We start from the raw sequence: 27,791 nt of genomic DNA on the forward strand, positions 1-27,791 counted from the left end.
TTATTGCCACCAGTCACCTCCTGACAAAACACAGAACTGATACAATTAATATGATGGGATCACTCTGCTCCTCAGGTAAATGTACTCCTTACTTTTAACTCGTTTGTTTCTAATATATCAAACAACACTTCGATCCTACAGTAAGCCAAACAATTCCTGAAAGAGATGAATATTATCAAGTCCTGTAAACTAGATAGGTATCCTGGTCTCACCTCTGCATGTTAAGTGGCAAATGGGGAAAGAGAAGGAAGAGAAGTAATGTAAGTTGAACTGCAAATTCGAAGATGGGGCTGACTTTAGATACTAAAGATGACCTAGAGCAGGAATATAACTTGTTCTTTTGTAGAGTTAAATTGCTGTATGCTGTATTGCTCATATTCAGTTATTAGGTGAGAGTACTAATCCTCCACAGAATGCATTAATTTGAACAAGAAATGAGCTAATGCAGCATAAAAGGAAGAGGGAACTTGGATTTTTACTTCAGTAACTTCTGTGATAGAGAATCCTATTGACAGTCTGTTGAAGTACTGCTGAATCAAACTTAAATAATCATTCTGCTGGGAACATTTTCCTCTTTCAGCAACAACAGAGTATATCCTGTTTTATCTTGGCAGGAAGAGTAATGTGATATCTTTACTGAGACTAAGGTCATTAAAATAAGTATTTCCTTTTATCACTTTTTTAATGTTGTATCATAAAAACTTATATTTCTTTAATTCTCTAAGAAAAAGCATATTTAATGTCTGTCTGACTTAATGCATTTTTTACCATAGTTTAACAGCAGAGTTGGAATCAAAACATGTGGAGACGAAGTCAAGCTTCCAAAATGTGTGTGATTGTGAGCGTGTATGTGTACCCCATGTATGATTCAGTTTGAAAACCACATACTATCGGGTGTTCTGTATACATACACCCCATGACTGAGTAGAAGTGGTCTCTCAAGTGTTGATCCTAAAGGCAAAAATTTGGAGAAGCAAGAGAGTGTGAACATGTAAAGCCTATAAAACATGATGAAAAATCAATGCCAATCCAACTGATGGAATAAATCTAATTTTAAAAGGAGCCAACAAGATTTTGATTTATGTTCTCAATTCTGTGGTGCTTCTTTTTATATTTAAATGGAATTTATGCATTATTTGATTATGCCAACTATTCTTTTTCAAATAAAAACTGCTTGTAGAAGTCATTGTTCGTTTCTGGTTTTTTTGCAATGTGAATAAATGTATGTGGTAAGTTAGAGAGAAGGTATTCCAAAACCAGGCAGAGTAGACTTGCATGTAGTTATAGGCTGTAAAATTAATTAAAATTGAAAAGAGAGTAGATGTTTGTAGGTAAACAGTGTTAAGCTTATCTGTCTGCGGAATGCCATATCAGGGCCTATTGATAATGCAGATATATTGAACTGAATTCTCATCAGCAATAGTTGACCATGCCAAATCTTTATTATAAATGACTGGAAAAAAGAGTTCCTGTCCTGTGGAAATTCCAGGAACAATCTAGGGATAGGACTTCCTTGTCTGTCTGGCATGCTAGATAGTTAACCTGCCTCATTTCCATCATTAATTTTGAAGGAACAGTATAATTCTATGGAATACCGTGAAATTGGGAAGTGACATTTTTCAATAAAACTCTTTTTATCAAGCGCTTGACTCTTAAATGTAGCTTTTAAAGTATTAATTTCAGAAGACAGACATAACCATAAGGCTGTGTTCAACCTACTGTGGGAAGTACAGAGAGTAGTGCAAATAAGACTGGGTAAATTACATGTGTCAGTTAGGGCCCAGGTAAATTCTATGACTAAGGTGTGAAGGTCTTTTCCTTATCTTTGTTATAGACTAGTCATGGTCTTTTGTCATCAGATCTTATTCAAAGTGAAGTATCAGGGGATATTTTCTGCCTATCCAGCCATTTCTAAGAATGGTATTGAGTTCTTGATTATTCCACTTTTTTTAATCTTATTTTAAGTAAAGCAATATTGTACAATATATATTCAACAGCTAATGGTTAAAATATGGCACACTTGAAGTTTTTGCCACTAAATTGTGTTCCTTAGGGAATAATCCTTATGTAACCAGGTATTTTACAACTAGTACCATAAATTACTATATATTATATACTGTACATGTACAAGAGCAAAGAAATGTAATAGTTTTTTGTCTGTTCTCAAAAATTGGGGAAAACAAAGACTTATCAGGATAAGAGACCATCTTTTTCCTTTTTTTCCAGGCCAGTATAAAGCTTTCTTTTGAAAAGACTTATGAAATATTTAACTAACTTGAACTTTTCATGACAAATTAACTTTGTCTTGGCATAAAGCCATTTCTTTGACAACAGAGAAGGATAATCACCTTAAAAACCCTCAGGCCAATGGAAGTATAATACTGCAAATGTAGTAGGCAAGACAAATGCAGGATGCACTCCAAAATGATTAGTCATTAAATTGCACCTCCGGTTTGGAGGTAGAATTCCAGACCTACCAAGTAGGTACAAAAAGCATCTCTCATGTGAGTAAATGACTTTAAATATTGCAACACAGATTTTTTTACTATCTTGGCCTTTGTCCGAATCATTAGGCTTTTCCCTTGTGCACCTCCAGAAAAGCTAAGTATGTCTGTGCAGCTTATACTGTCTTATTAGTGCTTCAGCCACACGACTGGAAAAGCTTTCAGTGTTGTATCTGATGCTGTATAATTATGTGACTCTGCAACTTCTTTTTAATAGGCTTCTGTTGAGCCATATTGCTCCTTCCTTGAAAGAATTGCTATGCTTGACAAGTACTGTCCCATCCCATGCACTAAAATGCAGTCATTTCATGGCAGTTGATGAACTGAAGAACTAGTGAAATTAGAGGCAAAAAGCTCAGAAAGCAAGGCTGTGCGTGGCTGCTGTGTGTGCATTTGTGGCATGTTAGTGTGTGGAGTAAATGTGTCTGAAGGAGAGGGAAGAGGATAACTTTTTTTGCCTTGAGACAGTGAGCATTTTGTAGGTGTTCCTGTTTATGCTAGAAAGAGTTTTGGGAATCTGGAGAGGTCCCAGCTGACTGGAAATGGTGAATGTTGTTCTGATTTTCAAGAAGGCCAAGAAGGAGAACCCTGGAAACTACAGGCCTGTCAGTCTCACTTCAGTGCCTGGTAAAGTTAGGGAGAAGAGTATTCTGGGAAATATTGAAAAATACCTGAAAGACAACACAGTCATTGGTCACAGCCTGCACAACCTCCTGAGAGGAAAGTCCAACTCATCAAACCTGATTTCGTTTTATGACAACTGACCTAGTTGATCAAGGGAAACCAGTTGATGTAATCTTTTTGGATTTCATTTTGATACTGTCTCTCCCAGGATCCTTCTGGACAAAATGTCCAGCAAAATGTACAGCTGGGTAAACACATCGTGTGGTGGGTGAGCAATTGGCTCACGGGTCGAGCACAGAGGGTAACAGTGAATGGGGTGACATCAGACGGGTGACCTGTCACTAGTGGAGTTCCACAGGGCTCTGTCTTGGGCCCTGTGCTCTTTGACAGCTTCATAAATGACTTGAACGCAGGACTGGAAGGGATACTAAGCAAGTTTGCAGCTGACAAAGCTGGGAGGAGCTGTTGACTCCCTTGAAGGCAGGGAGGCCCTGCAGAGAGACCTTGACAAATGAGAGGACTGGGCAATCACCAACCAGATGGAGTTACCTTAGAAGGTATGGAGAATGAGATGCTGGAAGGCATTGCCACAGAAAGGGACCTGGGGGTCCTGGTCGACAGCAAGTTGAATATGAGTCAGCAGTACCCTGGCAGCCAGGAGGGCCAACTGTGTCCTGGGGGGCATCAGGCAAAGCATCGTCAGCTGGTCAAGGGAGGGGATTGTCCCACTCTGCTCTGCACTGGGGTGGCCTCACCTTGAATACTGTGTGCAGTTTTGGGCACCACAATATAAGAAAGATATTAAGCTCTTAGAGACCTGGTGAAGGGCCTTGAGGGGAAGCTGTATGAGAAGTGGCTGAGGTCACTTGCTGTGTTCAGCCTGGAGAAGAGGAGACTGAGGGGAGACCTCATTGCAGTCACAACTTCCTCATGAAGGTGTCGTGGTTTGGACTTTGTTTTCCCCCAGAGGCTAAGGAAAGTGGTAAACCCCAAGGGGTGGAAACCCCTGGAAGTTTTGGAGTTTTGCCCAATGGGCGCTCCTGCAAAAATGTCAACATCCCACAAGCTCACCGGAAGAGATGAGTTGTAGTTGGGTTGTTGAGGAGAGGTGGCCATGTTGTAGAGCCACGAGGAAGGGGCTCTGAGCCCCTTGGGCCCTCTGGGGCCCTCCCAGCCCCTGGCTGGGGGGGGGAATTGCAGAGACTTGGAACAGTCTTAGACTGGACTAAGTGTCTGTAGTATGCCGGGAGATGTTTTTCTCCATGGGCGCAGAGCAGCAGCAGGTACTGACCAGAGAAACGGTGGCAGAGAGCCAGGAGATAAGGACCTGAACTGAAGGAGCAGCAGAAGCAACATGCAGCACCAGAGAAAGGACTCCTGGAAGGAGAGCCGGGAGAAAGAGAGCCAGCAGCCTGAGAGACAGAGTTCTGGGGGTAAGACTGTACCAACCCCCCAAAACTCCTTTGACATCCCTCTGGGAAAAGAGGGAGATGGACTCCTATTAAGGAGAAGAGTTTTAGACATGCAGCACCGGAGAGAGAGAGGAGCTAAGAAGCTCAAAAGATGTCCCGGAGCTGGACCGGGACGGCCAGATGGAATGCGGGGGGAGTTGACCTTGGCTCCCCCCCCTTGCACTGCTGCCACGGTGGCAGCCTGAGAGGCAGGGCACAGAGGCCCTGCAAGGAGCTGAGTCTCCTGGAGATACCAGACCGTCACGAAGACTCCCCTGTGTCTTCGTGATATGACGTGGTGAAACGACCTTGTCTGGGGTTACGAAGCCCACGGAAGACCCCTCGGTTGGAGGCGATGGGGCCGAGAGAGAGGGTTGGATACCTCCCTCGTGGATGCTGGCAGAAAGCCAGCTATCAGCTGCTGCATGTGGAGAAGACAGACAGACTGCTGCCTCAGAAGATGCTGCTGTTCAGGACTGGAAGGGATCTGTCCTTCTTTCCCTCCTGGACTTTTATTTGGAGGGGAGAAGAGATCTGATCATTGTAAATACCATATGTCATGGTAGAGATAGTTTGTGGTCGTGTGTATAATGTGATATGGTATTTATTTGTACAGTCATTGTAATATATTCCCTTTCCCCCACTTTGAGTCTGGTGTGTTTTGTCTGGAAAAACCCATCTCACATTAAGTTGAGATGTGGGAGGGGGAATGGAGCTAGGGAATTGGATTTTGGGGCTATCTCAAACCATGACAGAAGGGAAGACGAGGGGCAGGCACTGATCTCTTCTCTGTGGTGACCAGTGACAGGATACGAGGGAACGGCCTGAAGTTGCATCAGTGGAGGTTTAGGCTGGATATTAGAAAAATGTTCTTTACCCAGAGGGTGGTTGGGCACTGGAACAGGCTCCCTAGGGAAGTGGTCACAGCACGAAGTGTGACAGAGTTCAGGAAGTATTTGGATGATACTGTCAGTCACATGGTGTGACTCTTGGTGATCATCCTGTACAGGTCTAAGGGTTGGACTCGATGATCTCGTCCAACTCAGCATATTCTGTGATTTTGAATCTTCAGAATTTATTATTTTGCAAGATGATTTCAGATTCTGTATTAACAGAAGAAAAAAAATAGAAACAATGTAATTTTTTACTGGAATATTGTAGTTTGATCCATCACTGTGGTAATATGTCCTAGTCAAAATCTTTGCAGTGAAATGGTATTTTTACTGCAGTTGCATAAAAATGCAGTTGTGCTATACTGAGGCTCTTATGTGTTCATAGACAACAAAACTGAGCAGATATGAGAGTTTCTCTGTAGTAAATATCTAAGAATTAGATCTCTTACTAGATTCCAGAAGTAGCTCGACGTTTATAAATCTCTTTTCTGACCACAATAAGTGAATGTTAATCTGTGTAGGTCTGATCTAAATTGAATTATCCTGACTGATGTCATCTGAAAATGACACATAATTTCTTTAATTCATTTTATCCCAGGCATCCAGAGTTTGTGTTTTACAATTTACCTTTAATCTAGGTAAACAAAAAAGCGTCAGCACTAAGAGGTCACTGGTCTCTTATGTAGTTTAATTTATGAGTTCTAGTTTCATCATTAACCTCTTACATTTTTTTGATTCTTAGAGGTATTGCGAGTTCATGATTCCTCATAGTTTTAGCTCTGATAGCTGTAGGAATTAATCACATTTTGGTCCTATTGCAGCTAAGCCTCATAGAGTTTATGGATCTGAAGCTTTTTCTTCTGGGTTGCGGGCTTCTCTGCTAGGGTCTTTGCTTGGAAAGACCTGTAAGAGGAAGCCTCACATCCATGTGCCTGCTTTTCTCAAAGCTGGCTGATTAGCAAGCAGTTGACTGTGCAAACTAGTTCTATATGAGGTGGTGGAAAAGGAAACAGCCTTAGACCTCCAAGATAAGCAATAAGCTTGGTTGACCCTTGGAGGGCATGCTCCAGAGTTATATTTTTGGAGAGTATATATGGAGAGTTTTAGGAGGTTATTATTACTGAGTAGGAGTAAGTAAAAAACCATTCAAGGAGCTACATAAGGGGAGAGGAAATGTTGGTGAAATCCTATATTGGATCTGTAAGAGGGGAAGAGCAGAAGAAAATTCTGCTCAGTGAAGAGAAGAGCAGGAAGGGTGGAAAAAAAAGATATCACTGATGACTCTCACTGCCACAGAGGGCTTGAAAGGTGGTCCTGTGTGGACCTCATGAAGTTCAACAAGGCCAAGTGCAAGCTCCTGCACCTGGGCTGTGGCAATCCCAAATACAAATACAGGCTGGGTGGAGAACGGACTGAGAGCAGCCCTGAGGAAAAAGACCTGGGAGTGTTTATGGACAAAAAGCTCAATGTGACTCAACAATGTGCACTTGGGGCTCAGAAAGCCAACTACATCCTGGACTGCATCAAAAGCAGCATGGCCAGCAGGTCGAGGGAGGTGATTCTGCCCCTCTACTCAACTGGTGAGACCCCAACCTGGAGCTCTGGGCTCCCCAATGTAAGAAGGAGGTGGACCTGTTGGAGTGATTCCAAAGGAGAGCCATTAAGTTGATCACAGGGATGAAACACTTGTCCTGTGAAAACAAGCTGAGAGAGTTGGAGATGTTCAGGCTGAAGAAGAGAAGGCTTCAAGGAGGACCTTAGAGCACCCTTCTAGTACGTAAAGGAGGCCTACAAGAAAGCTGGAAAGGGGCTTTTGACAAGGCCATGTAGTAATTGGACAGGGGGGAATGGTCCTGAACTGAAAAATGGCAGGTTTAGATTAGATATTAGGAAGAAATTCTTTACTGTGAGGGTGGTGAGGCAATAGAACAGGTTGCCCAGAGAAGCTGTGGATGCCCCATCCCTGTAAGTGTACAAGGCCAGGCTGGATGGGGCTGGAAGAAACATGGTCTAATGTAAGATGTCCCTGCCCATGGGTGGGATGTTGAAGCTAGATAATCTTGAAGGTCCCTTCCAACCCAGACCATTCTGTGATTCTAAGATCTTTAAAACAGCATGAGAGGACTGTCAGTGGAAGGCTTACCTTGGGCCTTGTTCTTCTAGAAAAAATAGGTAAGAAATCAAGTCACAGTGACAGACAGTAGCTCATGCTGGATTCCTGTTGGTTCCTGAACCACAAGCAGCCATAGAATCTGAGGAGACAGTTTCCCCAGCCTCAGAAGAGGTGGTACCAAATTAACAGGGGAGACTTCCCATATGAGTGTGTCAGAGCTGAGGGAGTCACCTGAGCTAGAGTGCCATTTCTTTTATATGCTCTTTGAAAACCTTTGTCTGAGGTGGGAATTGAGGGATAGCTTATGTTTGTTCCAAATATACAAAAAAAGGCAGTATGTCGCAAGGAACACTTATTTTGTCAGTGTTCTGTTTATATTATTAAGGATAAGTTCAGATCTAAGCCTTGAAAGATGAAAAGAAAGGTTCTGAGGGCTCCATTGATTTTAAAATATAATTTTATTGAATACGTAAATAGTTTTGTAACAATTTATTCAGTTATTCCTCATAACATAAATCCACATCTATCAGTGCTCTCCTTTTTGCTAGGTTTTGATTACTTTAAAAGTTGTAGTAAGCCGCATTGTGGTTACAGACAAGACCTGGTGGTTCCTGAAAGAGTATTTCATGATTTTTGCCCATGGATAGTGATACCTTTTTGCCAGTAATGGTTATTTGAGGAAGTGATGTCATGCTGAAGGTACTGAATTCTTCAACTTCTAAGATGCTACAAATCAGATTGAGGGTTAAAAATGTTGCTTTCATAGGCCTAGGATAGCTTATGCTAAGATGAATGTTTGCAGTAGCATTCTGCAGTTTGGCAGTTATCTTTTACCGGATGCACAGATTTCGGATTGAGCATCTGTATTGTTGGTACAAGAAGGTTTCCTGTGTTAAAATAGAATGAGGGAGATGCTGTCTTGAGTAATCTATTAAAATATAAATATATTGAAATATATTGTCAATGATTCTGGCAACAGATAAAACCACAGTTCAAATAATAAAGATGCTTGGAGTAGAAAGTATTGTCCATATGAATTGGTTGGTGTGGGTTTTGTGTCACTGAGCTGTTTTAGTGGTTATCACTGGGGAATAAGATAAATAATTCAGTATTAATATACTGAGCTGTGTCAGAGATAGCAAGTACCTGTTTAGTTGCTTCGCTATAGAGATGTCTTCAGCTGGTCAGTTTTGCGTGTGGTGGCTCTCAGACCATAGCTGATGTGTGGTTGGAGTTGCATCTGTGTGCTTATGGGAGTTGCTGCTTAGCCCAATGGTTCTAACCTTCCTGTTAACTTTGCTTCTAATGGGACTTGCTAGGGTGAGACTTCTACATGTGGTTGGTGCAGATTGTCTGCAGGTCTGGTCTGTTTCTATCTATATCAAATTTATGCAGTTTTTTAGGAAGGTATCATAGAATCATAGAATTTGGAAGGTTCCGGCAAGGATCATAAAATCAGACTTGTCTTTCAGAGAAGAGATTATTTATGTGGATAAGAATATTTGTTCAGAAAATGGAGGGTTTCATTTATAGTAACAAACATCATCTTGTGCTTTCTAGTAATAATTGGGTGGCATTTTAGGTTCTTTTTGTAATGTTTTGTTCCCTTTATGAGTTTCCAGAACTACAAGAACAATTAGCTGACCAAACATATTCTACAACTCTTAAAATATTGTTTTACTTTATCATTAGTAATAAATTTGATTATAGGTGATTTGATATTGGAAGGCATGCCTTCAAAAATTACATTTCTCATAATGAAGAAAATTCTTCAGACTGGTAAAACAAGATGTTAACTATCACTTTTCTCTCTCATCAGCATGTGTTACATCATCAGGATGTGAGGCACATCAGGATGTGAGACTGTCTTTGCTGTTCGTTCTGGCCAATTTTGGTCTTGAAATCTGCAAAATAGAAATGTGAATTTCTTACTAAGCCTACAGGCTGACTTTGTATTTTAACATTAATAGAATAGCTTTCATATTTTATTAGAAAAAACCCATAGCAAATTCACTGTGCAAAAAGTCAAAAATGAGAGATTAGTGACTGAAACAAAGTAATTTTGTGGAAATGTACAGATTCTTACTTAGGGAGAGGTACAGTCATTAAAATAACCAATCAAAGTGGATGAAACAAAAATATATTCTCTCAGGAGTGACCAGAGAAAGGCAGTGTGCAACAGAAACCACTGAAAGCCTTCAGAAATTTATTTTTCATTCCCATTGCTTCGACAGTAGCTAATGGGTTAACTCGACTGCATATTTTGTCTTAGGCTAAAATATTCTGGAAGAACAAAGCAGTTGTTTGGAGTGATAATATGTTAACAGCCTGACCAAGAAATACACCCTCTCACTGTTAGTCTGTCATATTAAAATCTCAGTTTAGTAAGTTCCATCTCAGAGTTCTTATTAAGCTCTTGAGAAGAGTCCAAGGCGATAGCCTGTCCTTCCACAGTCCTGGTTTATATGTTTTGATGATATTCTGGTGTGCTGGAGTAAAAAAATCAGTCCTCAGATGGCTAGTTAACCTGTTTGGATTACAAAGAGATGGTCTCCAGATCCTTCATGCTCCACTATATACTCTTTGTATTCTGCTCCTTATTGTCCTGCTTTTGTCATTTCCTCAGAAGTTAAGTGTAGGAGCGAGAAACTTTCAGCCTTAGAATTCTTCAGTATTTATGTAATTATTCTGTCCCCATTCCTGAAGAGGCAATAAAGAGCGTGAGGCATACCAATACACATACAAATGAGTAAAAGATGCTGGGTTATTTGTTTGGGGTTTTGGGTTTTTTTTAGGAATGTGAATTGTTCTTTTTCTTTTAAATGGCTTTGAAGACAAAGACAATTTTCCATCTTCGGTAGTTCTCCTACATGATTTTCTACAGATTTTAGGACTGCAATATAACTGCGTAATGAGACTACAGCTAATATGTGAGTTGTAAAAACAAGTGTGCAGATTTAAAAATGTCTTCGTTTTTCAAGAGAAAATACTCATGTACCTGATGACATGTATATGTCTGGTGTTCATCACAAACACGTATGACTGTTGCTAGTTCAACATGGGATAGTGTTTTGTGGAATCTGAGCAATCGGAGGCAATTAATTTTATAGGTACCGAATATGTAGAGATAGAATAGCAAATTTTTGAAAGTTTTTAGAATTGTTGTTTGCACTGGATTCCTAGAGGTGGGTAACTTTGTAGATTTAATAGTCAATTTGTCAGTTCATTCAATTTCCTTCTTTTTTAGAGCTGAGTCATTTACTATGCAGTTAATATGAGCCTGAAGAAAAAGACTTCTATTCACTGAAAAAATACTAAAAAAAAAGGATGAGCTCATGAACTTTATTTTCATCCTTTAGGGTGGCAGGTCAATCGGAAATGTATGCTGCATAAGAATATATTACAAAAATTATATTGAAAAGAGGAAAATGGAGACAGTTTGTTGCTAGTGAAGACTTAGAGCGTAAATGAACATATCTGTTCCAGTCATTGTATTCTTCAGAAAGCTGACTGTCTTTTCCAGTACACAGGGAATGAAGAAAATATGTCCTGGTTTTATTACCCAGAGGTATTTTTTGATGGCTGCTTTCCATAAAGGGAAAGAGACCTAAATTAATTCCTTATATCCAGGTAGAGCTAAGGCTAGACACAAAGAAAAAAGGTTAGTTTAAAAAAAATTGCACATTTATAATTATTGGGGAAAATAAAACAATTATATGTTTCTGTTGGAAGACTGAAATCTTTTTTGCTGTCCAGAATCCTAATTCAAGATAGCAAAAAGTACATCAGCCTGTAAATGCCAACAACAAAAATATTTAGTTGCATGTGTTTGGTTCTGAAACATCTCCCTTAGCTTAGTCAGGTATATTTCTCCAATTAAGAAGCATAGCTCATTGAAAGAAAATAAACTGTAATGTTTCCGTGCAGCTAGCTTGACATTAATGGTGTGCACAAGAGAATATTGTCACCTGATATTTTGCGTGTGCAATTATGAAAAGGTAGAAATTTCCCTGATATATTTTGCTTTCACACAGTAGATCTCTCTTTTCCTCTTGTTTGGAAGGCTCCTGATTTTATTAAGTGCAGAACAGACTCAGTTCCCTTTGCTAGTGAGAACAACTCAAAACCCATGGTTGCTTCAGCTGTGTTCAGCTTCTGAAGATTCAGGGTTAAAGCCAGTTACTTTGTCTGTTTGCTGATTTCAGCTGAGTAAAGAAAAAAAGGTAAAAATAAAAGTATGATTTGCTGCTTATTGTATGTGTGTGTTTTACTGTGTGTATTTTCATATTCTTTAGGACTGCTTTTCTTACTAGATTTGTGAGGTGTTTTGAAAAGCTTTTACACATGTACATTGAAGCTGCTGCTTATCTGTTACTTTGCTGCGAAAGGGACTTCTGTCAGGTCAGACCTCATTTGGGTTCTACAGTTTGGTCTCTTATGAAACTTGAGAGTTCTTGACTTTCTTGGGAGCTGTGAAAGCAAGGAATGTCTGATCCCACAGTAAGTCTATTCCTTCATCCAGTGCTGAAAAGTGCTCCAACTGAAAACAACACCTGATACTTAACTTGTGTTTGAATGTCTTGGTGATTTGGCTTTTTTTTTTCTCATTGTCACTCATTGCAATTGTCTCGTAATTTGTTACAGAAAAGGAGCAAACGCCTGGAAAAAGTCCATGTTGTTCTTGGGAATAAACCCTGTGATTTGGATTCGCTCATTTCTACCTTGGCCTATGCCTACTTTCTGGACAAGGTAATGAAAAAATTGGACTGAGTGGTCTTAATTCACTTGTTCCAGGTTGTTACAGGCATCTTATTGTTAAGTCAATTAAAACTTACTGTAAAAACATTTTATCCTGAACAATGATTTTGTTATTATTAGAGGTGCGTTTTTAAAATATAAATAATCTACGTTTTCCTCCATACAAAGAAATGGCTTATTGAATAGCAGTTAGGTGGCTTATTGAATAGAAGCAAAAAATCACCTCTGTACTTCATTCTTTAAACTTTCTCTCTTCTGCCTTTCCCACTCACTCTGTAGGAGGCAAACAGAAGCAGATGAACAAAAAAAAAAGGCAATTTTTTTTTTAAGTAAGTAAAAGGGGGAAGGAAAACTCAAACAGAAAATCCAGGCTGTTTCTAATTAGTCACTCAGTTAAAATATCTTCCTATTAAAAAATGGGTCTTATTTTATGCAATTCTGACAAATGTGCACCTGTGTTACAGGTCAGTCCTCCTGACGTTCTTTGCTTACCTGTATTGAACATACCAAGAAGAGACTTTAGCTATTTCACTGAGACACAATTTATACTGGAAGAGCTGAATATCCCAGAGTCATTCCATATCTTCCGAGATGAAATCAATTTGCACCAGCTGAATGCTGAAGGAAAGTTGTCTTTAACACTTTTAAACAGCAACATACTGACAAGGTATTGTGGTTTATGTACAATAAAATGGCTTACATGAGTTTGAGCTGTTTTAAAAACTACATTTTTTCTACAGTAATATTTATATTGCTGTAATATTGATATTTTGCTATTAATATTGATATGCTAAGGAAGTTAAAATATATTTTGTCTCTCCTTACATTCAATGAATGTGAGAAGCTGAATAGTTGTATTTCCATCACTTCTAATGGAAATTCCATTTTTAAGAACCTTATATTTTCACACAGCTTAGATTAGATTTTTTTAATTTAGTTCAGATAGTCTGGAGGTTTCATGTGACCATTAAATAAAAGATCAGAGTTTTTTCCCGATTCTTAGCTAGTTTAGCTTTAAAACTCTTCTGTTGATTTGGAGGTGCCCAGACACTTCCATATGTGCTGTTAAGAGGGCTGATGAATTATTGTAGTCCTTACCAACTACGACATTTTTTTCAAAATGTCATCAGTGCCAGAGGCTCAGAGTTGCTCTGTGGGAGACTGTAGTCCATATACCTATTCTTAAGAGGGACTATTTACAAGTCCATAGTGAATCTTCTATAGGAAGCCTTTGTAAAATGGTCTGCCTGTCTTGCCCAGAGTGAAGAATTCTTTTTTACTTCCAACTCCCTTTAGAACTTCATTGAAGATGAGTAACATCCTGTTGTGATATGGCCCCATCCTATTCTGAGAGGTTTGTGGATAAGAATAAAAGTAGGGGAAATCTGAAGAGAGAAATAATATAAATCTTATAACTGTTGATTCTTTACCAGCCATCAGTTTGGTGCATCATTCACTTCTCACAGTAAAAAGTGTCTGTAATATTTGCTTTTTGTTTATTACTATTTCTTTCTGTGTTTCTATTTTCTAAAGAATTATGATTAGCATTTTGTTATTAAACTTAGTTTGGCTTTGTTACTGCTATTGTAAACAGAAATGTAAAGTGCCTAAATGCAAAAAAAATACTGTATTTTTGTAGGTTTTCAAAATATTCAATGGAGAAAATGCAAGATCTTCTCTATATAAAGAGGGATATTTTCAGCATATGTAGAATTTTTTTTTTTAAATTATTTATTTTTATAGATTTTGATGAAGGAAATGTAAACATTTAAGTCTTAGTAATGTATCAAGCTGCAACCGGACATGTCTATCTCGTATTGGCCTTTTTAGCCACCAATGCACTTGTAACAAACATGGGTAGAGCCCTTCCCAAATATTCGTTCACGAAGCCCAGCCGTGATGATGATGATGATGATGATGATGATGAATGTATCAAGCAATAAAAGAACTACGCCTTGTGACATTCTTTAGCTTTATAGCAGACTTCAAGTAGCAATAGGAATAGTGTTTTAGTCCAGAATTTAAGAAAAAGTTTCACTCTTTTTACTGGGTTGTCTAAACAGCTAGAAAGATAAATATATATAACTTTTGAATTTGCTTGATAGTGACGATAAAAGTTTGGAATCAGCTGTTGTCAAAGTCATCAATCCAGATGAGCAATGTGACAGGAGCCTGGAGTTACAAGCATGTTCTTCCTCTTTAGTCGTAAAAGAGATTCTTCAAAAGGCACCAGAGTTAATCACTCAGCAACTGGCTTATCTCCTCAGAGGTGAGAGATTACTCTTTATATTAAATACTGAAAGGTTTAATGGAGTGTTTCTGAATCTGCTCATGCAGAAAGAGTGTGATCCATTCTTTGGTTAACAATCCCTTTAAAGACCACGGGAAGCTTCATAAAAGAAGCAGGGAGTAAAGAGTTTGTTAAAGAGTAACATTATATTGAATATTAAAAATGTGCATTTAAAAATAGGCATGAGAGGTCTTTGCTGTATCACTAGACAAGAATATTAGATGGAGCTGTCGACACACCAGCTGGGTAGCTGGAAAAGCTGTGCAGTTCGTTGATTCCAGGGGCATTGTGGACAACAATATGGATTGGAATCTAATATTTACACGTTAAAGCTTCTCCCTCCCAATGGTCGTACTTTTTAATAGAATAATTTTTAATGGTATGATGCCAAACTTCTACTATTTAAAACCACTGTTACCAAATCTTTGTTGTGCTTTCCCTTTCTCTTTTATTGTATACCCAGTAGAGTACAAAGAGGGGGCGAGCAGAAGTATTTTCTGCTCTGTCTTCATAGTTCATTGTTTTTATTAATTTTCTCAGTTTGTTTGCTGCACCAGAACTCTTCAGTTGGAGATAAAACCAGGGTTGAAAAGAACTGATCACTGCTTTTAAGTTATTTACTGAATTTTCATAGTGTTTAATAAATTTTGTAGTTTTAGGTTTTGATTGATGTGCAACTGTTAAATGCCCTTTTAGGAAATTAGTGTGGGCATGTTTAATGAGGGTTATGAAAACTTGTCTACACTTTGATTTCAGAAGCTACTGCAATCTTGGCTTGTCATTGTAGTAATCACTGTGATAAATAATGCAATGAGCATGTTATGAGAAATTACAAAAGTTAATTTATTTTTTTAATGTTCTATAGAATAAGCATTAACAGTAACACAGCATTTAGCCTGCTTTTATAGTATCTTTCAATGCTAACAAACTTTAGTAAACCTACCTTGAAATATTTTTGTAATCTCCAAATTTCTGTGAGTAGCTCCCCAGGAATCTAGACAAAGGACCAAGCATAATAATTGATTTTGGAGGCAGAACCAAAAAAAAAGGCATTGGGGGAATCTTAGGATACTTGTTTGTTGGTTGAAGGAGTAAGGAGAGAGTGCTCTGAATAATGTTCAAGAACATGATCGAGTACTATAAGTGGATGTAAAGGTCCACATGTTTTATGTCTCTAATCGGTATCCAAATTAAAATGAAGTGCTTTTATTAGTGTTTGTGTTAGAGATAGCACTTCAAGTTTGGAGGGAGATAGTAGCTAATTGTTTTTTTAACAGCTAGGAACTACATTTTCATTATTGTGTTTGGGGAACTTATTGGACACAGAAGTCCCTCTGCACCTTCTTTTACATAGTATGAGAAGTGCCTGGCAAAGCCTAGAGAACACAGCACAGCTGCACTTGTGATTGATGCTTTTCTACTTCTCCCAGCAATGCAGCAAGTCCTCTTGTGGGTCTCTTAAAATAGAAAAAGGTTTTGTTGCTTAAGAATCTTCCATGCCAAGTTCAGAAAAGCCAGCGAATCCCATTACTGGTTTTGGTAAGATTCATAAAAAATTATAAATCATAGACATAAATGTATGTAGACAGCAATCTGAAATTACAAGCAGTCTGAAAATAAAATATCAAATACAGCCTACGATATCTAGATTTTGTGTTTCTCTGTGAGTATTATGGCCTTTTATCATAAGGTATAGCTTCTGAAATTCATTTTACCTGTAAGCCCAGGAAATAAAGGGACCAAATACCATGGTCTGGAAGGAGGGGTGGCTGTTTCATTCTCACCACTGAGTATGCAGAGGCTCGCAGGATGTCCCCTCTCTTTGGGGACACTTCAGAGGCATAGAGGCAGTGAAAAGGCTCTACTGTGTTTTTCACGCTTCATTATGTTACTTCCAATGTAAATCTGTATATACTTAGTACGTCTAAATTTTGGGCATGTTGCCCGTAAACAGAGACACAAACCAACAGAGTGCCGGTTTATGGGTGCTTTATTCGGGGCCCCGGGAACCTGCGGGCTAACGCCCCAAGTCAGGATTCCGACGACCCTCGTTCTCAGTTCAGCTTTTATACACAAACAAGTTTACATGTATTCTCACGGCTAAAACAATTACAGTTTCTATAGCAACCCAGGTGCAGTAGTTTATAACAATTAACAATCATCTACTCTAATCATAAATCTGCTTAAGTTGCCTTACCCCCCTAGAAACTGTTTAACAGACCCTTACCACATCTAAGGTACAAATCGTTACGTACATGCTTGACTAAATCTTTTGATTATTGTTTCTACTTCTTCAGTACATTCTATTCCCACGAACAAGGCTGCTGCTTAACTCACTACTGTAATGTGTTGCTTTCTAGGCCTTACCCTTTTACTTAAGCCTTAGCCATTCTACTACTAAATTTAAACTGCTTTGCAACAGTCCCCCCTTTTGAGCATTCTTCAGGCTTTGCTTGCAAGGATGCTCAAATACAGCAATCTTCAGGTTGCAGTTTCTTGATGGATGGGAGGTGATCCATTTTGCGGTGAGATTACTTCTTTTCTTGTTATAGCTTTCATGATTCGTCTCGTATGTTGACCTTCTTTTACAATCATTCCTAAAAGACACTTGTAAACAGTTATGGCTATGACAACAATTATTACAATCAATATTCCGTACTGGATAACAGAAGATATCCATCCTGACACATGGAGACCTAGGGAGCTGAATAATTGTCCTATCCAATTGTGTTCCGCTTCTTTCTGCAGTTTATGAACATTCTCGTCAATTTGTTCTAATTGATTAATATCTTTCTCTACTTCTTGAGTGACATTTGGGATGTGTACACAACAATGCTCATCCTTTGCATGCAGGTAACCGCAAACTCCATGTTCTTTGAGTAATATCAGGTCTAATGCCATGCGGTTTTGTATGGTCATTCTAGAGGTGGCTTGTAATTGTAAATTTAGATCTTTAAATCCTTTCTTAGTGACTGCTGCTAACCTTTCGGTCTGGCTCATCAGTTTGAACAATATTTCTCTATTTCGATATGTTGAAATTGGGGCAAACAAAGATTCTAGTGCCCATCCGAATTTAACTCCTGCTGATGGCTCATGCCAATCTGTTAGTTCCAGGTCATTAATGTCATTACTAACTTCTCTTTTCTCCCGTGGTCGCATCTCTGCTGGTGTTAACTTCTCTTTTCTCCAGAGTGGACAAAGAGTAGGTATCCCTAGTGTGACAGGTACAACCGGACCGTCTAGTGGCATGTGGGTGGTCCATTGACCATGTCCCATGACCCATACTAGGTTTCCGGGACTTCTAACTGTAGTAGTGTGACAATCAATGTTTTTCACATGTCCTTTAATAGTATGGTTATATCCTCGACACTCACATCCTAACTGCAGGAGGGCTTTGACTGGCATTAAGCCTATTTCATCGTCTGGGGTATCACATGTATATATTCGGGTACAATTCCAATCCTCTTTTGTATGTGTTTCTGTCCTCCAATTATGATTCCCTCTATTTCCTGTAGAATAAGTTTGATTCTTTTTCCCCTTCCAGTGAATGCACCACTGTACCTTTCCAATATAACTATATGTCTCTAGCAGGCTGGGTCCCCAAATTGTTTGCCATTCTTCCATGGTTGTAGAACTGGTAATATTTTGACAGACCTCTTCTTGTTTTTCTCGTTTTACTGAAGCCGGAACTTTAGAGCATGGGTGTGTTGAATTTGTAACTAAACAGTATCCTTTTAATTCATTAATTGTTTCACTTGTTACCCATGTCCCAATTACTACCCATCGGAAATATCCCGGCATCTGTTCACATTGCTTCTTCATCATTTTGTCACTTAATAAACATACATCTACCGTTTCGCTCCATGTGATGGTTACAAATTTGCAATTCCTTGTAATATTCTTAAACATTTTGGGTATTTCTGGCACTGGAATTATTCCCCATGGAATTGGGTCTCCTGCTGCATGAGGCATAGGGAGACATGCAGTAATTTTAGTAACGTTTTGTACTTTCCCAAAATCTCGAATTAGGCCCACAATTAAATTTTCCTGTTCTATTTCTCTATTCGGAATCTGCAGATCTCTCACATGTCGAGTTTTCCTAGGGGGTATAACTTGTACCTTAGTCATTATTTCCCGAGTTGTGTTTATCATGTGTATTTCTACATACCCATAATCAAAACTCCTTTGAATCCAAACTACACACATGTATGTCCCTTCTACGGTTTTAGACACCTCAGGTACCTGCAGGACGGTATAACCCTTTTGTTGTGTCGCATCCCAAACTGTTGTCACTCCTTCTGTTATGATTCGATCTTGATCTCTCCGTCTCCACTTGACGTGGACATCTCTTAATTCAGCTCCCTGGTCATCTGAAAACAGACAAGTTAAGTTTACATCAGTGTGTTCTGGTACAAACAAATAAGGATCTGGGGTTTCAATTCTCACGGTGGTCTCTGCTAAACTTATCAACCCCAGGAATACCACAATCTTCAATTGTTGGCTCGAAATACCATCTTTGTAGGTGAGTGAGGTTCTACCGACCATGAGACTGGAACCTTCTTGACTCGGGTGTAATGGATCCAATTGTCGATTCCCTCGACTTTCACCGCCGTATAAGTGGTCATTATCACCTGGCGAGGACCGTCCCATGTTCCCTTTAATGGTTCCACTGACCAGTTCTTCACATAGACTTGGTCTCCTGGAGAAATGTCATGAACCGGATTCTCCAGGGGCAGAGGCCGATTCCACTGCAGCGCTCCTCTGAGGGCTGTGAGGGTCTTATTCAAAGATAACACATAGTTAAATACTGCCTGATCACCCACTACATGAGGATCCCCTTGGTAAGTAGCCGCATGATAGGGCTTGCCATACAATATTTCGTATGGACTTACTCCTATTCTTTCCCTTGGTTTAATCCTAACTCTCAGCAGAGCGAGGGGTACTGCTTGGGGCCACTGGATTTTGGCTTCCTGACAGATCTTCTTCAATTGACCTTTTAATGTCTGATTCATTCTTTCTACTTGTCCACTAGACTGCGGTCTCCATGGTGTATGGAGATTCCATGTTATCCCTAATACAGCTGACACATCTTGGACTATCCCTGCTGTAAAGTGCGGTCCTCGATCAGAGGACAACCCTAGGGGAACTCCAAATCTTGGGATGATTTCCTTCAGAAGGGTTTTCACTACTTCTTTTGCCTGATTGGTCCTACATGGAAAAGCTTCTGGCCACCCTGAGAAGGTACAAACATACACTAGCAGATATTTAAAAGTTTGGGCCTTAGGCAACTCAGAAAAATCTACTTGCCAATAGTCTCCTGGTAACTGTCCTACTTGTAGTTTTCCCATTTGTACTTGCTTCCTGACTACTGGATTATTCTTTATACACATAGGACACATTGCATTCACCCTTTTAGCTAGTGTTAACATCTGGTTTGAGAAAATTTCGTTTTTCAAGAATTTCACTAATGCTTCTGCACCCCAGTGGCACTTGTTGTGTTCCATCTCAAGCACTGCTTTCATTATTCTGACTGGTAAAATTACCTGTCTCGTAGGAGTGATATACCACCCCCTGATATTTTTCTTTGCTTCCATCATCACAGCTAATTTCTCATCTTCAGGTGAATAATGCGGTTTCTCTTCCATGAATGCTATTGCTGGATTATTCCGGGTTGGTAAAAGAACCATTTGAGTCCATACCTCTTTCGCAGCCCTCCTGGCTGCTTGGTCAGCGTATCGATTTCCCTGAAACTCTCGTCCTGGATCAGCCTGGTGTCCTCTGACATGCATTATTGCCACTGCTGAGGGCTTATGTATTGCCTCTAGCAATTGTAAAATTTCTTCCCAATGTTTAATCGTTGTCCCCTGAGAAGTAAGAAGTCCTCTCTCCTTCCAGAGTGCTCCGTGAACATGAACTACCCCAAAAGCATATTTGGAGTCAGTCCATATGTTAACTCTCCGTCCTTGGCTTAATATTAAAGCTCTCACCAATGCCCATATCTCGGCCTTTTGTGCAGACGTACCTTGGGGTAGTGCAGTCGCTTCTATCACTTGTTGTAAAGTGACCACTGCATACCCAGCATACCTGGTGCCATTTTCCACAAAGCTAGATCCGTCGGTGAACAACTCCCAGTCAGGATCTGTCAGTGGTTCGTCCTTCAAGTCTCTTCTGCTCGCGTAGACTTGTTCAATGGTCTCTACACAGTCATGCTCCAGGGTGCCTTCTTCCTGTGTGGACCTAAGGAATTCTGCTGGGTTGAGATGGTTAGTAATTTTCAGTTCAACATCATCTTGTTCTCTCAACAAAGCCTGGTATTGCAACATGCGGCTGGAGGAGAGCCAATGCCCCCCTTTTTGCTCTAGAACTGCTATGACCATGTGGGGCACGTACACTATCATGTGTTTTCCCAGAGTCAATTTGCGTGCTTCCTGTATTAAAATGACCGTCGCTGCCACAGCTCTGAGACACCCCGGCCATCCCCCACTTACTGCGTCTAGCCGTTTGGAGAAGTACCCAACCGGTCTCTTCCAGGATCCTAGACGCTGAGTGAGGACTCCTAAGGCCATTCGCTGTCTCTCACAAACATAGAGCTGAAATTCCTTGGTTGGGTCCGGTAGTCCCAGGGCAGGTGCTTCCTGGAGGGCTTTCTTCAGTTCCTGGAATGCTTTTTCTTGCTCTGTCCCCCAGGTTAGCTTGGACTCCTTTGCTGCTTCATACAGTGGTCGAGCAGTCAGTCCGAAGTTAGGAATCCACAGCCTGCACCATCCGACCATTCCTAGAAAAGATCTCAGTTCTTGATTATTTCTAGGCACAGGTATAGCACATATTGCTTGAATTCTATTTGTTCCCAGGCGCCGGACTCTTTGGGAAATTTCACATCCCAGATAGATAACTTTCCGTTTTACTAATTGTGCTTTTTCTTTTGAGACTCGGTAGCCTGCTTGGCCCAGCATGTTTAACAGTTCAATAGTTAACTGACGACAAAGTCCCTGTTCTGTAGCTCCTAAGAAAATGTCATCTACATATTGCAGTATTATATATGAAAAAGGAGATTCTTTTACCTGAGTAGTCTTCCATTCCTCTAGTTCCTTTGCTAACTGATTACCAAATATCGTGGGTGAGCATTTGAATCCTTGTGGTAATCGAGTCCAAGCGAGCTGTCTCTTTCGTCCTGTCTCCGGACTTTCCCATTCAAAGGCAAAGATTTTCCAACTTTCTCGTGCCAGTGGTATGCAGAAGAAAGCATCTTTCAAATCAACCACAGTAAACCACTGAAACTTCTCAGACACAGATGTTAGCAAGGTATAAGGATTTGCTACAACCGGGTGAATATCTTTTGTAATAAGATTTACTGCTCTCAAATCTTGTACTAATCTATATTTTCCATTTGGTTTTTTTTATCGGAAATATGGGGGTGTTAAATTCTGATTCACATTCTTGTAATATTCCTAGAGTTAGGAACTGTGAAATCATAGGGGCTATTCCCTTTCTTGCTTCTAAACTAATTGGGTATTGCCTAACTCTGACAGGTTGTGCTCCTTCTTTTAATTCTATTCTAACTGGGGTGGCTGCTTTAGATTTCCCAGGAACCCCGGTCTCCCACACCCAGGGTACAACAGCCTGTTCAATCTCTTGGGGTATTTCTTCCTTTTCCACTTCTTTCACAACAAAAATTTTTGCTAAATTTTCTTCTGGAATTTCTATCTTGACTCTCCCTTTTTCAAATATAATTTTAGCTTGCAAGGCTGAAAGTAAATCCCTTCCTAATAAACATTCAGGACTGTTAGGCATGTACAGAAATTGATGATCTAATTCTCTTCCCTTAAATTTGATATCTAGAGGTCGCAGAAATGTTCTTTCCTCTATCTGTCCTGAAACTCCCACTACTTGTACGGTTGAATCACTTAATGGCCCCATCAATTTATTCATTGCCGAAAAACTAGCTCCAGTATCTATTCTAAATTCCGTCGGCTCCCCCTCTACTTCCAAAACAACCTTTAAGTCTGAATCTAGCCGACTCTGTCTTCCACAACTCCCTAACATAAATGCTTGGGCGACACCCTGTGGCGTGCCCATACCAACAGGGTTTTGTGGATTCACAAAGCTTTGAGGATTCCAAGGATTCATTCCATTTCCAGCATTTAATGGGCATTCGTTTTTCCAATGTCCTTGTCCTTTACAAAGAGCACACTGATTTGGTCCTATTCTACCACGTCCTCCCCCGTATTGATTTCCAAATCCCGACTGATTGTTAAATCCTCTACCCATTCCTCCCCTTCCCCTATTACCACGACTTCTTCCTCTATGGCCACCGGCCCCATTGTTCTCTCCTGAAGCTTGTAAAAGCGCCAACAAGCTCGCTTGTTGTTTCTTAGTACTTTCCTTTTCCCGATTGTTGTATGCTTTCCAAGCCACTTCTAACAATTTCTCTAAATCTCTTGTTTCTCTCCCTTCCAGTTTTTGAAATTTCTTTCTAATATATTCTTGTGATTGTCCCATAAAGATCAATGCTAATTGTAATTTTCCAGACTCGTCTTCCACGTCTAAATCTGTATACCTCCTAGCTGTTTCCTTTAGCCTTTCTAAAAAGGCAGAAGGGGACTCAGTCTTATCTTGCATTACTGAATATAACTTAGACCAATTCAACGTTTTTGGAATGCCACATCGTATTCCCTCTACCAATAATTCCTGGTAAATTTTTAACTTTTTATAATCTGCGGGGTTATTAGCGTCCCAATCGGGATCCTCCCGCGGTACAAAATCATTTACCGTCCCCCGCGCTGCCCGAGGCAGGGTACGAATCCTTTCCTTTGCTCTCTCCACCATCACCTTTAATACCATTTCTTTTTCTGTTGAATCTAAAATTGTATCTATTAATACCTGTAAATCATTCCAGTCCGGGTCTTGTGTTTTTATAACCATTTTTATAACACGAGCCACCCGCTCAGGATTTTCTCTATATGTCCCAGCTGACTGTTTCCAAATTAGTAAATCATTAGGCGAAAAAGGAACTTTTATCATGATTTTTCCCCTGCCTGCTCCAACCGCTTCTCGCAAGGGAGCCATCAATCTAGGGGGTGAGAGCGAAACGTCTGTCTCCCTCCCCCCTCCCCGTCTTCTTTCCCTCTCCCTTCGCCCTCTCCGAGTCCGTTCTGCTAGAGGAGTTCTGTCACATTCCCACCCCCCTTTTTCTTCCTCATCCGAGGATGATTCTAACGGGGGCATGGTGTGTGATTGTGCCCTTGCACGTGAAGGGAGACTATTTCTCGGGGGCGCACTTGGAGTTACTCCGGGGGAGACTAACAAAGACACATCCTCCTCTGGTTCTGAAAACCGTATTTTCTGCTCATGTTTATCATCCAATCCTTTCAATATCTTTATACTCCGCTCTTGACATTTCTTACATTTATCATCCTCCAGTTCCAGTTCTTTCAACACTAAGATACCACATTCCTTTTGCCATTCAGTGTTTTGTTCTAAATAATAAAACAAATCCAGATACGGTATTTCATCCCACTTCTCATTCTCTCGTAAATATCGCATCAAAGGGGTTATAATTTCCAAAGTCAGTGATCCATTTCTGGGCCACTGCATTCCTTCTGTTTCATATTGAGGCCATACATTATTACAATAATCAATCAACTGTTTCTTGCTTAACTCTTGTCCAAAATTTCCTTCCTTCCAATGTTTTAACAAGCAACCAAGCGGAGAATCGCTAGGGATATCTTTTTCTGTGCAGGATAGTGCTCTAAAGGTTTTAAATGACATCATGCTTGCTACTGGCTCACACACACACCACAATCTAAATTCATCAAATTCACAATAACACAACAACACAAAACAATACTTTTAACGACCAGCACGATAACACAACAATATAAACCAGAACAAAACCAAAACCAAAACCAACTCGCCGATTCTCCCTCTGAGAGGCGAGTGCTGGTACTGCGCAGCTTTCGCCGCGTCTTACGACCAGCGCCTAGGCTTCCCAACCAAGGTACCTTTAGCCCAACCCAGCGGGACACTCACTATCCCGTCTTATAGGCAGGCTCCCAACCAACAAACCTAAAAGAATAAAGCACCTTCGGGCTTACCTAGAGGGTTGTCCGGCGGGCGCGGGTCGGGCACGGGTCGATGTCTCCCCAGAAATCACCTGGTTGCCGGCATGGAGTAGATCAGCTCGTGAGCCGCCCAGCTACCCCCGGAGTTCCATCTGGTGTCGCCAAAACTGTTGCCCGTAAACAGAGACACAAACCAACAGAGTGCCGGTTTATGGGTGCTTTATTCGGGGCCCCGGGAACCTGCGGGCTAACGCCCCAAGTCAGGATTCCGACGACCCTCGTTCTCAGTTCAGCTTTTATACACAAACAAGTTTACATGTATTCTCACGGCTAAAACAATTACAGTTTCTATAGCAACCCAGGTGCAGTAGTTTATAACAATTAACAATCATCTACTCTAATCATAAATCTGCTTAAGTTGCCTTACCCCCCTAGAAACTGTTTAACAGACCCTTACCACATCTAAGGTACAAATCGTTACGTACATGCTTGACTAAATCTTTTGATTATTGTTTCTACTTCTTCAGTACATTCTATTCCCACGAACAAGGCTGCTGCTTAACTCACTACTGTAATGTGTTGCTTTCTAGGCCTTACCCTTTTACTTAAGCCTTAGCCATTCTACTACTAAATTTAAACTGCTTTGCAACAGGCAAAGTTCAGAAGAGAAGGCCAAAGTAGAAGTCAGATTGCTAAGGATTAGGATTTTATTTTTGTAAAACAGCTGAGAGATGCTAACATCTGAGTCTCTGAGCTGGGAAGTCCTCTTTCATTTTCTGGCTTTCCAGGGAGTAAGACAATAGAAGTATCTAAAATTTTAATAATTATCGTGTAGTGACCATGACAGCTCCATTTACTGCCTCTTTTCCAAACTTCTTTTTTCTCAAAGTCTGTTGGCAACTTTTAAATTTCAGTAACAAGGGCAGATGTTTATAACCTGCTACATTTCAACTTTGAACAAGCTTCACCTGCTTGTCTGTGTTAAAAAAAAAAAAGTCAAGAGGAAAGACTTTTTGTGTGAAACCAAGCATTATTGATTTAGGCATTTTAATATTTAAGGATTTTTTTTTTCAGGTGAGTGCTTTTCTGGTATCTTTGTCTCCTCATCAGATATGATATAAGTTAATTCTACCTTTGGGCTTTGATTAGAGCCTGCTTAGAGAGTCAGTGTTGTATAGCCATAGGTGCCTTAAGTTAGAGCTTGTGCTGTTCCTGGATTTGTGCCAGAAGCAAACAGTTATAGAACCTGCCAGTCTTGGGTCTGTATTTTTTTATTTCCCCAGAGATGTTTAGAAGGGGACTGTTGCCAAACTCAGATCCATTAAACTGCTGAATCATTACATTGTCTGCTGCAGCCAGCTGGCAAGGATGTGATTCCAAGCACTCACTGTCAAGTAGCTTGGATCAGTGCACTCTCAAAAATACCTCCTTATGTTTATTTGTATAAGGCCTTGAAGGATGCCACAAGGTGCAAACTGCAACATGTAAATACAGACAGATTTACAGCAAGAGCATCAGCAGTCTTTTTATATGTATCTGCTTTTGCTAGTTATGAGCTGCATAGTCGAGGTCTTTTCATACCCTGTTGGGGCAGTCTGACTTTTATTAGAGAAGATTAGTTTGTTATTCTAGCCACCCAGACAAATGTTAAGAAATGTCCTTCTAAGGACTCTAGGAATTATGCCAATATTTTTTTTCTGTGTTGTACATCGATCAGATGATTCACATCTTCCTGGATTGATGCATCCTTAGTATATAGGCCAGAAAGAAAGGATCATTTTTAACTGCACCAAGCACTGCGCTTACTTGGACAGATGCCTTTCTTTTTAATGTGTGAAAGCAGCTTTTTTGGAGACAGTACTCCTACTCTCTTCCTCCATATTACATTGTGTTGCAGCTTCATGGCTTTTCATATTAATTACAATGCAGATTGCTTTCTTGGATCTGTTTACAGTTTGGGTTTGTGGAGGCTGTGAGGGAGTGCAGAGTGTTGAAGTTTACTTTCCATGAGGGACTGTTGGTTTTCCTCTTTTCTCTGTCCTTTATATTTCCTTGACAGGAGAAATGCCTATATTTTCATTGTACTGTTTCTCTCAGCCATAAACTTATAATTCAGGAGATGCTTGTGCTTTTCGTAATGGTTTCCCAAAATGACTTCTGCTTTCATTAGATCATGTTTAATATTAATGCACAGCAATTGCTTTTGGCAAAACTAGTGCTTCACTTCCAAATCACTTTGCAAAAAAAGAACAGAAGGCACATTTTTTTAAGAGCCTTAACCTATTTTCTAGTGGCCTCTTCTTTGGAAAAAAATATATGTAGAGTGGTGTGAGGTACACAAGAAATAATATTGAATCTTGTATTGCCTATTATATATTTTTTCTGTGGTTGTCAGCAAACAGCAGCCTCCATTATGCTTTCAGAAACCCTGGGGGAGTTGCACAAGCACTCAGTAAAATCTGCAGGAGATTTCTGAGACTGTGTATTGCTTTTACAGCAGTTACTTCCAAGACAGCACATGACTAAACAGACTACTGACCTTTGGTCAAAAGTACCTTAAGTGAACTGTTTTTCTAAACTACCTGGAATCTTAGCCCTCACAGGAATGTTGAGGATGCCTGAGAGAGAAGAGATGTGCCTTTCTTTCCTGCTGATGAGCATAGTATTAAAGAATGATCATAGTATTAAAGGATGAGTAAATGTTCATCTTAGGGCTTGCGGACACCTAGTAATATGAGAAGGATCCTTTTCTTGATTTCATCCTAGTAGAGAAGTTAGCAATTGCAACACTACAGTATTGCTATGGCAAGTGAGAAAAACAGTCTTTTAAAAACTATCTCAGCCCTCTGCCTATGGTGAGTCAAGCTCACATCATGTTGACTTCCAAAATGTTGAGCTTGGTTGGATGTACAACTCACATCACTTGTTCTACTGCTTTTTCCTGTGTGTTTGTATTAAGATCTTATCTTCTTGGTCTTACCCAAATACTCTGTTCCCTGGAGCACACACAGCTGTGATAGAAGTTTTACATACTGCATATCTGAGGATCTGTGCAAATGGATAGATTGCCTAACTCATCCTAGTGCTGCTGGAGGGC

General features: G+C 40.0%; 1 protein-coding gene across 8 annotated transcripts in view; it reads left to right on the plus strand.

Annotated features, from left to right (window-relative positions):
* The window catches only part of PRUNE2 (prune homolog 2 with BCH domain), a 170,896-nt gene that overhangs the window by 27,033 nt on the left and 116,072 nt on the right, over positions 1 to 27,791 (plus strand). For all 8 annotated transcript variants that reach the window (XM_051801319.1, XM_051801311.1, XM_051801314.1 and 5 more), the window contains exons 2-4: positions 12,230 to 12,334; positions 12,808 to 13,010; positions 14,449 to 14,612. In XM_051801319.1, the coding sequence (XP_051657279.1) occupies positions 12,230 to 12,334; positions 12,808 to 13,010; positions 14,449 to 14,612 (472 nt within the window). The remainder of the gene's footprint in view (positions 1 to 12,229; positions 12,335 to 12,807; positions 13,011 to 14,448; positions 14,613 to 27,791) is intronic.

This window comes from Manacus candei, unplaced genomic scaffold (assembly GCF_025592945.1).
Source record: "Manacus candei isolate 608988 ecotype Guabito, Panama unplaced genomic scaffold, ASM2559294v1 h1tg000051l, whole genome shotgun sequence".
Classification (NCBI taxonomy): Eukaryota; Metazoa; Chordata; class Aves; order Passeriformes; family Pipridae; genus Manacus; species Manacus candei.